Genomic DNA, 12,822 nt, shown 5'->3' with positions numbered 1-12,822 from the left:
TCCAGAATGGGTCTCCAGGCTTTGTCCTTTCTGGGAACCAAAAAGAGTCTAGAGTAAAATCCTTGTCCTTGCTCCTGTGGTGGTACCTTTTGAATAGCTCTCATGTCCATGAGTGCTGTAATTTGTTTTTGAGCCTCTGCCCATTGATTTGGTGGCAGATTTGACATTCCTTTTAACCTTGGCACTGTGTGAAAGTGGAACCTGTAACCTTGAGATACAATGTTGAGAGGCCATTTGTCTTTGGTGATGCAATGCCAATTGTGATAGAAAAGTGCCAGCTTTCCTCCTAAGGGTGCTGCCAAGAGAGAGCTGTTTGGCAGCTGTAGTGGAGAGTCATTGAGGCTGCTTTTTATAAGGTTGGGGCCTGTTTTCCCCTTCTTTCTGGCTTGGTGTACCCCATTGTCGAGGCCTGTAAGGGCCTTGTGCCTGACCTCTACCTCTTGGACGTCTATATCTGCCCCTTTGAGGTCTTTCTTTGACTGGAAAGGACCTATTCTTTGTTGGCCAATTCCTGCTAAAACGAGGAGGCTGAACCTGTAAGAAATCTTTCACCGTTTGCATAGATTTTGCCTTTTCCTCCATCTTCTTTAATACCTCCTCTGCCTTATCTCCAAACACATCCCGCTGCAAAGGTGCATCTAACAATTTGGCCTTAACATGATCTGGTAACGTATGTTCTTTTAACCAATCATGCCTTCTAATGACAGAGCCTGTAACTGCTGCTCTACAGGAGGCCTCTAAGGAATCAAACCCACATTGCAAAGTATGTTTTCCCACTTGTTCAGTTGCATGCAATAAATCCTGCATTTCTTTAAAATTAGGAGGATCTGAATCTGGAAGCATCTTTTGTTTCAACTGAGACATCAAAAATTGCTGATATTTTAGCATGTGAAACTGGCAATTCAAGGCTCTCATTGCTAGAGATGCAGACGTATATACTTTCTTCCCCCATCTGTCTAATGCTCTGGAATCTCTGTCAGAGGGAACTGGGTTTTTTGCTGATGAGGCCTTAATCCCTTTGGGTCCCTGAGAAATAGTTTCAGGGTCAGCAACAGGGCTTTTGTACATACATTTGAGAGAGTCAGGAACTCTGTAATATCTATCAGGTTTAACTGGGGCTGGGAGTAAGGAGACAGGGTTTAAGCTGGATTCAGTAGTGTACACATCATCCACAATATCTAACACTGGCGGAATAGCAAGGGGTCTGTGTTGAGGCAATAAAAGGAAGTCTCTGAGCCTTTTCTTGGATTCTGAGTAATCCTGGCCTTCCCAATGGAAATGCTCCCTCATGGTATGTAATGTCTCCCCAAAGGAGTAGTCCTCAGGCGGAGAGGCTGATGGAAATGATTCCTCAGCATCAGAATCCTCATAAGGGGGTAAAGAATATCCTAGGTCTGAGGATGAATCTGAGGAAATGGACACCTGGTCGGAAGATTCATAGTCTGCATCCTGTCTGGGCCTTTACTCAGGAGGGGGATGGGACCCCCTGATCAGGGTAATAAGGTCTTCGGCCATTTTTAGCATTTGTTTCTTAGGCAAGGAAGCCTGTCCTGGAGAATGCTGAGTTTCTTTGTTTTTAAGGGGGCTTTAGACTTAGCAGAAGGTTTAATGGTTAACTGAGTAGGTCTGAAAACACCCTCTGAAGCTGTGGATTGCTCAGCTACTTCGGTTCCCCCTGAAGGGATAGTTTCTGTAAGCTGAAAACCTAGGGCGTCCGAAGGCCCAGCCAGCTCCACATGGGAGTCGGAGGCGGTCTGTGGTTCTGTAGAAGCTGTCGTCAGGGGCTGCATAGGCGCCTCGCTGAAAACCGGAGAACCGGCGACCGGCCTAGAAGAGGCCTCGTCGTCTGTTTTGGGCCTGGGATGCCTGTCCTTGTGCTTTTTATGTAATCCGGTCATTGGAAGTTCCGACGGCATGGTGTAATTGAATTTTCTGCCAAAATAATGTCAGGCAAAATCAAACCGACATTTAATAGTGCGCTTGTTAAACCTAGCACAAAACCGACAACCAGGGACGTTGTGGTCTGGGCCTAGGCATGGAATACAACAGGAGTGGAAATCCTTATGAGGCATTTGCTTCCCACAAGAAATACAGTTATTAACTTTTACTGACATCGGTCTGAGGCAAGAAAAAGTTTCCCCAACGGGGTACTTAGCTTTGTAGAAGACTTCGGTTCTGAATTCGGAGTCGGCCAACCGGCACTTGCGAACTGCTTCTGCTTCAGGCACCACGCGGCAAGAAAGACTGAAGAAAATGGCGTCGGCTGCATCTTGTATACCCCTGTCGCACTGACATCAGGGAGGAGGCGACAGCAACCGACGCCGGACCAAGACTTTGGAACTCAGGCCGACTGGGGAACCACCTGACGGCAGGATAACCCAAGTGTAATGACTGCAGCAGTGTAACACGCTGAACATCAAGAACTTTCACGAGACAGGGACACGATCTGAACTGAGAAGTAGCAGAAATGAAGAACAAAGGTAGCTCAACGGCTAGGCATATTCTTCTTATATGGTGCAGAACATCAGTTTGTGGACAGCAAAAGGGAATATACATTCTACAGGACAGATTTGGTTGGGGAGGGGGGAATGGAACTAGAGGATAAACTCAGCTGCAGTCCCAACCAAATATGGTTCCTGAAGTCAAAACATACAGATTTGATGTGCATTCTACAAGCCAGTTTTATTGTGTACTGTACTACAAATTTAAAACTTTAGTTATGCAAACATTTTACAGTTGTACAATAAAATTCAATTGGAGAGCTGGTCTCCACAGGACACTTCTTGCCCAGTTAGACCATCCTTGTCAGCAAATGGTAGTAAATAAATATAAATTTATTTTTCTAGCACCCTGTTTCTTTTCAAATCTGATATTAACACACCAATACCATGGCTGGACTATATGGCCACATACTCCTCATTTATATTCCACTTTTAATTTGTGTGAAAATACTCAAACTCCTACACTATCTAAAGTTATTGAAGTGTCTTGCATTCTAAAGCAGACTCGAGATATTTGTACAAACAGAAAGATAAAACAAATTTTTATACAAAAGGAAAAAAATGACAATTTTATACAATTACTTCTTTAAATTCTCCATTCCTGTTGACCTTGATGCCATCATGTGGATGCAACTGAATTGTAGTTTCACTGATTACTTCAATGCAACATTCCTGATCCTCATTACTAAGTGGGCGCACACGGCAATATACCTAGAAACAAAAAAGTAATGAGTATTTCTGAGTATCTTAAAATACTCATTCTTCAAATCACAACAGTGATGTAGTTTCTAAACATTTTAGCCCTTGGCTATAAAAAAGTACAATATTTGATGGTCAGACAACTATTTTACACTAAGCTCGAGCAGTAATACAAATTAAAGCCTTTAGAAATTCCCCCAGCCTCCATATTCTTAAATTCTATTTTCACAACTCAAACAGAAGCAAGTTGTATAATGTCTAATATGTTCCCTTAAGTGATTTTACATTACTGATCAGAGCTTTCCTGAACAGTATTCATGTGTCTGTCGCATACTGTCAAAGGAGTTAGCATGTTTAGGTCAATGGCAAGACTGCTACAGCACACGCTGCAAAAACTTTTTCATCTGCAAGGACTCTTTCCTGATCAGTAAACGGCTACAAATTGGCCTCCCTTCGATTAACAAAGTGAAGTAAATAAGTAAGGTAAGTGGGCTGGTAGCCACAACCAGGACACAGTAGTGCATTACAAATACAGGTATACACAGTTTAATGCTCCAACAAAGCATATGTAAAGCAAACAAACAGAACATTAGTGCAGAAATTGCAATTTAGACATGTAGAAAACATCTGAAATGTAAGTATGCAACTGTTTAAAGGAGTAGTTTCAGACAAAGTGTGAAGTTAGCCCTCATCACTAAAGCATGAGCATTTAGTGGTATTAAATAGGTGCCCTTTTACTTCATTTTAGAATAAGCCCATAGTGTTTCACTGCCTGATTTAAGCAGGCACTTGCATTTAGTTAGGGCATCCCCTTTATAAGACCACTATTCAAAATCTGCAGGGGGAAAAGATTAAAGTTACCCCTTCATAACTCTCTCTTCTCTGTGTGTAGTCAGTATAATTTAATTGCGATTTTGATTCAAGGAGAAAGTGGCCCATTTAGAACAGTTTATTGATATGTGAACAATGAAGGAATGTTGCTCTTTTAATCACTAGTAGTCATCAAATTTTCTGTAACATGTTGCAGGGGTGTTTAGATTAAGAACAAAAGCCCAATAAAATGGCTTAATCACAGTTTTGGGTACAGCCCAAACTGTTCTCCCACAAAACATTAGGCTGGCAGCTGTACAAAAAAGTACACACACACACTTTAATCACTTTCAACTTCACTCAAGTTTTGCAACATATAATGAAGAGCAAGAGGTCATAATATAGGACTGGTACCAGTCAAATCTGACACCATTGAACAAAACTAAATTACAAAATGCCAACAAACTTTTTCATACAATTGTGTGGTACAATCCAAACTGTTCTCCCACAAAACACTTCACCTGTTACTGTAAAAAAAGAAGTTACGTACTCACCATAACATTCCATCCGAGTAGTTGTACTTCATTTGTCTTCAACCTGTGGGTATTTGGATCCGAATCAGATCAGAGATGGCTGCATCACTAGCATCTGATCCAAGCTCCTCCCCTTACCCATAATGCTCCCCTATCTCCTTCCTTCCCTCATATCGAGTTTGTTGCTCAAGAAAAACACAGGCCCAACCCAAACAGACCTTACTACTACTGGCTCACAATAACGAAGCCAATCATAAACCAGGAGAGCCACTATAATGCTCCTCTCACAAATTCAAGGTTAAAACAAAAATGACAACGTCAGGGGGGAAGGAGGGGGGGATGGCTGAAAACAAATGAAGTACAACTGCTCAGATGGAATGTCATGGTGAGTACATAAATTCTTTATCTGAAGTAGTGGACTTAATCTGGTCTTCAACCTGTGGGACAGAGTCCCCAGATACCAACACCTGGGTGGGCCCACATGGAAGGATATTCTGGAGCACCGCAGAACCAAAGGCTGCCTTACTCCTGGATATGATGTTTCACTTGTAATGAGATATGAAGGTACGAGATGAGGACCAAATAGCTGCAGAAAAAATATCATCCAGCAACACACTAGACCAAAAAACCACTGAGGTAGCCATGGACCTAGTGGAGTCGGCTTTCACTCGACCCGGATGGGTGGGAAATGCCTCTATCAGAATATGCTCACATGATAGCTCCCTGAGGCACAGCTGGCACGGGCAGTCTGAGAAGACAGGAATGTCAGGTTGAACCCAGAGTAGAGGGAATCGGGGGGTAGAGTCCAAAGAAAAGATGGTCAGGGGTCTCAAAGCACTCGAGAGGACCCTCTCCACTACATCAAAAGCCAAGGGGGAGCGCACTTCCTGGGAAATAAGCAAGGGAGTCAGAGCAGAGACTGCTGGTGCAGAGATGCCGAGGTGTATACTGCACTCCGAAAGGCATGGAGATGACAGTGCCTCCTCCGATCAGACATGCTCAATGTAATGGCCGGCATCAAGGTACCATCGGCGCCAAGCCCCCCGACCCAGAAGGTCCTCTGATCCATAGACTCCAAAATAGACTGTCAGATCGGAGAAGGAGTTAAGGGGGTGAAGGGCTGCAAGCTCCCTGCTCTGGAGGGAGAAAGGCCTGGCAAGACTCCCATTTGGATCTAGGTGAGGTGCAGATGAACTTCTGTATCATCCCATCCATCTCTGCCTCGTTCAGACTATGGGTCTACCTATAAGAAGCAGCCAGCGACCGGGACTGCCGATGAGGGGAACCTCTAGATGGGGGGGGCCTAAATACCTCCGGCTCCAGGGAGAACCTGGATGATTGGGCAGAGGGGTACTGGGACTAGGAAGGGTCTTCGATTTAGCAGGAGGTCCCACTAGAGCAGTCCGAGGACTGCTTCCTAGACTTGTCCTTCAGTTTTTTGCCTTCCCCAGACCTCATGGCGGGAGGCTGACTCCCCAAAGGCCTGGGAGGAAGTAGAAGCAGCCAAGGTACAGGCCACCGATGTGGTAACCGGGACAGTCATGCCTGAAGAATGGAGTAGACCTTTCATAACCAGCTTTGCCCTCCTGTCCTTAAGGCCCCGCAGGTTAAAACCCACATAAATAGGGCAGGTTGTCAGCAAATGGGCCATGGCCAAACACTACACAGTGTGGCCATCGGCTGGGGAGAGCTTATGGCCACACACTGTGCATTTCCTAAACACTGACTTGAGGGTTTCAGCCATACGGGGAAACACAAACACCCCAAACAACATGCTGTAGACACACACACAGACACACACACACACACACACACACACACACACTATGCTAACTACAACAACTACTTTTAACTTTTTTTTTTTTTTTTTTTTGATCCAACAGACAAACGTAGTATGGGGAGATGAAAAAGGAAAAGGTTGGGAATAAATCTAGCCTTTACTACCACAAAAATAGTCACTTACCAAAATACAGTCTGGAGCTCTGAGACCACAATGCATAGCTTTTCAGCAACAAACGAGATCTGAGGGAAGGAAGGAGACAAGGGAGCATTATGGGTAACGAGAGGAGCTTGGAGCTCAGATCAGATGCTAGTGATGTGGCCATCTCCACTCCAAATACCCACAGGTTGAAGAACAAATGAAGTCAACTACTTCAGATATGGCATTTCACTTCCCCGCTATGAACAAAGTTTTTCTTAAAGAAAATCTTAAAACTTGGAGAACAACTTTCTTCACGCATAATTTAAAAACAAAGTTAGCTTAAGTTATTCTTATGCACACTAGTGAGTTACAAAGTAGACATCTAAATCTTGTTAAACAAACAGTATTTCAACTTTTAAAGCACAAAAAAAAACACATTAGACAGTTCAAGCCATAACACTTACCCCTACTGGATCTTTGAGACTAGTGTTCGATGGCTTCTTTGGGGGTGGCCTCCTTGGAGTCTTACTTTTCCTAAAACGAACAAACAAAAACAAATAAGGGTGCCATAAGATCAGTGTAACGCATACAAGTATCCTTCCTCATTCTGACTTCATGCATAACAGAAAAAAAACTACTACAATAAAATATAAACTGTCAACTTGTAAGCAAAGAAATGTCATTCGCAGAACAGCATAATAAACATGTTAGCAAAAAAATCCACTTGCTTCAGCTGTTGCATGGCACATGGTGCAGTATTAACTTGAGTCACTAAAAAAAAATCAGATTTCGTAACTTCAAACAATTGTTTTAATGGCAAATATAGTAAAAGTCAATAGGTTCAGAGATAGCACAACAGTTAAAACATTTATCTCACAGGCACAAGGTACAGTGTTGGATTCTTACGTTTGACAAAGTGGCTAGACTTAAAATGGCATGCAAGGGCATCTAGCTAGCATTTACCTACAAACCGAAGTCTTTTTTTATGAACAGGATTTCCTTTTATATTCTCAAGAGTCCCCTTTCAACTCACAAAAATAAATGAGGTCATTCCTTCAGCTGCTCAGTTTTGCCCTACAGTAAACGAAACATGCACAAGGTTACAGTATGATTTGTTTAAAAGGAGCACCTCAAGCTAATGTTTGGCAGGAAACTCAGTTCTTGAGATGAGCAGCATCAGCACCTGTAAAATTCACAGTACATAACCTCCAAAATGAGTTAGTACAACCATATCCATAAAAAACTGCGGTGGAGGTGCTGCAGTTGCGTTGTCGCCTCACAGTAATATGTTGTCCTGTTCGACTCTCAGCTAGAGCATCTTCTATGTGGAGACGTGCGTGAATGGGCGTACCTTCGTTGAAGGTTGTGCGTCAGGGCTGGCAACTCTGCATGTAAAAATCTACTGCCAATCATTAGCAGACCGGAGATCCGCTGTGGCGACCCCTAACCGGGAAAAGCCGAAAGACATGACCATCCCCATAATGTGCATTTTTAAATTTATATTTAGTAAAGTAGACAGCTAATGTAACAACCTAGAACCCCAGTGCATGAAAATTGTTAAATGCAGGTGAATGCCTTGCTTCTAACAGTGACCATCTTCTTTTAAATACACGCCCCTTCAAAAATAATTTAAGTTACTGTCTTCCATTTAAACAAAATTTACAACTACACATATATACCCTCAGACATTCAAACAAGCAGACATTTTCCAGAATACTGTTCAGACAATTCTACTGAAAAAATCCTTTTCAAAAGGTAGCACCAGCTTATTGGAAAGCTATTACTGTTTGTTAGACAAATTAAATGAGACTATCTTTCTACAAATCATAGTCTTAGTAGACAAACAATAGATATGCAGCCATATATATATTTTTTTGGAATGAGATTACCCTGAAGGAATGATAGATGAACAGATGGAACGTGTCAAACAACAAAGGGACAATAGGTATACACCCATATTGAGGCATGGTTTACATCCAAGAGAGACAAGATCAGGCAGAATGCAGGTAAAGTGAAGGGGGGGGGGTCAACAGGTTCAGCAACTACATGGTTTTGCATTACACGGCTGAAACGGGAGATGTACAGAAAATTTTATGCAGAAACTGGAGTATTTTAAGAGGCATGGATTTACCAGTGTTCAATTTCTTTAGATGCACCTGGGGAATATCTATAAGAACAGAAATAAGGGTGACAATTTATCAGACAATATGAGTAAGAGTGGTAGTTGTGAGCAATGTTCCTTTATTAACATAGATGTAAAAAGAAGGGATTTTGGAGACCATTAAACAATGGAGGTCACTGAGAAGGCTCAGCTGAAGAACGGAATAAGTGGTATACATGGCTATGTGCTTCACGTGGGAAGCTTATACCGCTAACCGCGAGTAGAGTTTAAACAAAATAATACAGGTTCATAGATGTGTACTATACCAATGGCCCTGGAGCCTTTACAAGCCTAGCCCATAGACGTGCCCTGTCATCATGCCGCCATTGGCTCCCAGTGCCTCTGTCAAGTAGAGCCACTGGAGTGATCCTCGGGTTGAACTCAATTTCCCATCCACTTATCAAGATTTCTCTTGAAAAGGGCCAGTGAGGTGCTCTGCTTGACATGTATGGGAAGTCTATTCCAGAGCATGGGCAGTCTCTGGGTTATGAACCTGTCCTTCCAGCATGTTCTGTTGATTGTGGTAATGAGGTTGAGGTCCCTGGAGTGTGTAGTGTGGATGACTGGGATTTCTTTAGATGTAGCATTTCTAACAGAGCTGGGTCAGACATGGCTTTGTACGTCAAATAGAGATGGTCTCCAAGTAGGCAATATGAGAGAGAATAGTTGGGAGTTTTTTTGAGTCTGTCCAAATAGGACAAGTATTTAAGGCCTAGGATCCTCTTTGTGAGGTACTATTGCAGCCTCTCCAGTTGTTGCAGGTGTCTAGTGAGGTACATGCCAAATGGGGCATTGTACTCTATGATTGGCCTACTGAGGGAAGAGTAGAGCGAGATAATGACCTCATTCTTTTTACTAAGGGTTTTGCATCCAGAAAGATATGCCACATAGGACTTAGACCAAAGTGGCAATGTGGTGGTCAAAAGGGGTTGCTGTCAACCTACGTTCCCAGATCTCTCAACGCCTTCTGTATTCAGTGGATTACCATCAATTGGGAAAAACCCAGTTCCCATGAATTACCACAAGGGAATGATGACATTTTTTGGCATGGAGTTTAAGGGCATGGTTCCAACACCAATCGGTCTCAGTGAGACCTTTCTGTAGTTAAGTCAACATCACTTGGAGAGTTAATAGCTCCAAACTTGCAATAGTCTGCAAACTTTGTCAGCCAGAATCCATTTGTGTTGGCCTGGACTTTACAGAAGTAGATACCAAACAGGAGAGGACCCAAGATCGAACCCTGTGGGACTCCACTCATGACTGGTCAGCAGTCTGACTTGGAGTCGGCTACTTTCACACTGTGGGTTCTGTCTGTGAGCCAGTTTCCAACCCACCTGGTGATATAGAGTTTGATGCCTAGCTTAGTGAGTTTTTCTGGGATTCCTGAGTGGAGAATGGTATCAAAGGCCTTGGCCAGACCTAGGTAGGCTGTATGAACCACCTTGCCTTCATCCACAGCTTTGGTGACTGACTCAAAGTTGTTGGCAAAGTTGAGCTGGCATGATCTACGCTTCACAAAACCAACCTGTGTGGGATCCACAGTTTGGAGATTCCCTATATCCTTGTTTATTAGGTCCATGATGATGCGTTCCATAGCTTTGCATATCAGATTTATCAGGCTAATGGGGCAATAGTTCCCAGGGTCTGTAGTTGCTCCTCCTTTGTGGAAAGGGATGACTGTAGCAGTGCACCATTCGGTAGGGACAAAGCCTGAGGTGAGGCTGTGATTGAACAGGGCACAGAGATGAGGTGCCAGTTCACTCTGTAGTTCATGTAGAACACAGCCAAGGATATTGTCAGGTCCCACATAATCTGTATTCTTGGCATTGGACAGTGCTATTTCAACCTGTGCAGCAGTAATACTGGGTGCCTGGCAATCTACTGGTATTGTGATTGGTCCTGGGGGGGCTAAAGTTGGCACTGAATCTGTCGACCAGTATATTGGCAATATCTGTTGGCTCGGTATTGGAGGTACCATTGTGCAATAGCTCAGAGCAAATCTGGGTATTGCCATGGAGATTCTTAACAGAACTGTAGAAGGCCTTGTGGTTGTCTTTACTATCTGCTGCAATTCTGTTTTCATAGCTAGCTTTAGAGGATTTGATGAGGGATCTGAACTTTTTGTTGAGGCTGATAAGGGAGCTTTTTTAGTCTTGGGACTTCACCTTATTCCGCATCAATGTCCTGCTCCTGTTGTAGAGTTTATGGCAGGAGATCACTAGATCGTCACCCCCCCCCCTTTTTTAAAAAAAAAAAAATCGGCAGTCATGCAACTATTCTCCATTTGCATGGGTACTGTGAAATTAGCCACCTCTGTTTTAGGAGGCCAAAGATGGCTTTGGAGAAGTTTTGTTACCTTTGCGGGGGGGGGGGGGGATTTCCAAGGTGATTAGTTTGTGCTCAGATCTAACCAGGGAGGAATGGACTATAGGTGTAGATTAATGGTCGCCCATGTTAGTAATTACCAGGTCAAGGGTGCTGCTACCTCTAGAGGGGGTAAGAACAAGCTGGTCCAGGCCATTGGAATTAATGAATTCCAGGAATTGTTGGGCAAGTGTATTGGTATAAGGAGTATTTTTTCCAGTTAATGGAGGGGTAGTTGAAGTTGCCCAGTATGAGAGTGTTAGGTTGGATCCCAATATTCTCCAGGGTGCTTAGGAACATGGAGTGCGAGTCTTGGGACATGGTTGTGGACCTATAACAGGCTACGACCTGAATCGGTGTCTTACCCAATGTTAGCTGCACCCGAAGTATCTCTGATGCGTTATGTTGGGCCACCAGTCTGGAGGTGTGTGCATCCTTTATGAATATGGAAACACCACCACTATTGGAGCTTCGGTCCAAGTTCTGGGGCCAAAAGGTGTGGAATGAGTTATAGCCTGGTAGTGCAGGGGTGCTTTCTGCTACCTTGAATCAGGTCTTTGTTACAGCATGAATGTCGAATTTCTCTACTTTAAGGAGTGCTTCGAATGAGTGCATTTTGAGATTTAGACTTCTAGCGTTAAGTAGCATGACTCTCAGATTGCATTTGTTTGTAGCTGTTACGGTGGTAATGTCATTGCAGACTCAATAGTGAGGCACACAGATGTCTCAATCACCAGGGTGGACAAGGAGAAATTCACAGCTGCCTGTCCGGTGCCAGGATTCACCAAACCACGCATGCACTCAGGTCTCTCAACACTTACCATTATGATTCTGTCATAGTTCATGTTGGTGTGAATAACCAGAGACGCACACTATATGAAGATAGACATGGTCGAACTCTGAGTGTGTGTCCCAGGCAGGTATGTCCCTAGCCTTGAGCAGCATACTACCTTCACCTAGAATGATGCCACACTATAAACAAAACAATTGATTTCAATAATTGGCTTAGTTTTTGGTGTCATTCTAAGGGAAACAGTTCCTGTCTGCCTGGGAAGCCATGGTTGACAAACCTCGCTTCTTTGCCAGAAACAGTTTGCACCTGGCACCTCTAGGCTTTTGGCTGCTGGCAAAGGCTCTTGCCTCCCAACAGGCCCTTTTTTAGGCAAAGTCTCAATAACATTACCTATGTGAAATTAACCAATCGGAACAAAATAAGGGTCATGCTGCTAAATGCTAGGAACTTAAACCAAAAACTGCACTCCCTGAAAGCAGTTCTATCACTAGAAAATGTAGAGGTCTGTACAGTCAAAGAAACCTGGTTTAAGGCCTAAGTGTGTATCCTGGCCTTGCAAGGCTACAATGCCTTCCACACCTTTGGATCGCAATCTATATTACAGATAAATTCAACTCCACTCCCATCTAGTTAGACTGGACAACTCCATGGATTTACTGCAGGTCCAGGTTATAGTGAGTAAAACCTCTATTCAAGTCCTATTCCAGTTATAAATTTCCCTCCATGGGTCATGACACCCACAAAGCCTACTTAGCCAAACTGAAGGCAATCCAAATTTTATCGAACACAGTGGTTATGGGAGATTTCTATTATCCCACTATCAACTAGGAAACCTACTCTAGCCCAAACTCACTAGCACAAAAGTTCCTTGACTGTGAATTCAAATGCCCTGGAGCAAACTGTCTATACCCAGACAACAGGAAAGAACATTCTAGATCGGATCCTCACCAACCTGTCAAACAGGTGCTCTGCTGCAACTGTTGGACCCTCAGTTAAAACTGACCACAAATCAGTCACCTTCGAACAGAGACCAACACCAG

General features: G+C 43.5%; 1 protein-coding gene across 1 annotated transcript in view; it reads right to left on the bottom strand.

Moving 5' to 3' along the window:
* KIF23 (kinesin family member 23) overlaps window positions 1-12,822 on the bottom strand; it is a 1,082,389-nt gene that overhangs the window by 883,798 nt on the left and 185,769 nt on the right. Inside the window, exons 2-3 of the mRNA XM_044076375.1 lie at window positions 6,929-6,998; window positions 3,084-3,212 (exon numbers count right to left, since the gene is read on the bottom strand). Coding sequence (XP_043932310.1) covers window positions 3,084-3,212; window positions 6,929-6,998 — 199 coding nt within the window. The remainder of the gene's footprint in view (window positions 1-3,083; window positions 3,213-6,928; window positions 6,999-12,822) is intronic.

This window comes from Protopterus annectens, chromosome 7.part0, assembly GCF_019279795.1.
Source record: "Protopterus annectens isolate FY-2018-M chromosome 7.part0, PAN1.0, whole genome shotgun sequence".
Taxonomy (NCBI): domain Eukaryota; kingdom Metazoa; phylum Chordata; order Ceratodontiformes; family Protopteridae; genus Protopterus; species Protopterus annectens.
Note: the sequence above shows the minus strand (reverse complement) of the source record. Positions and strands in the feature narration are given on the sequence as shown.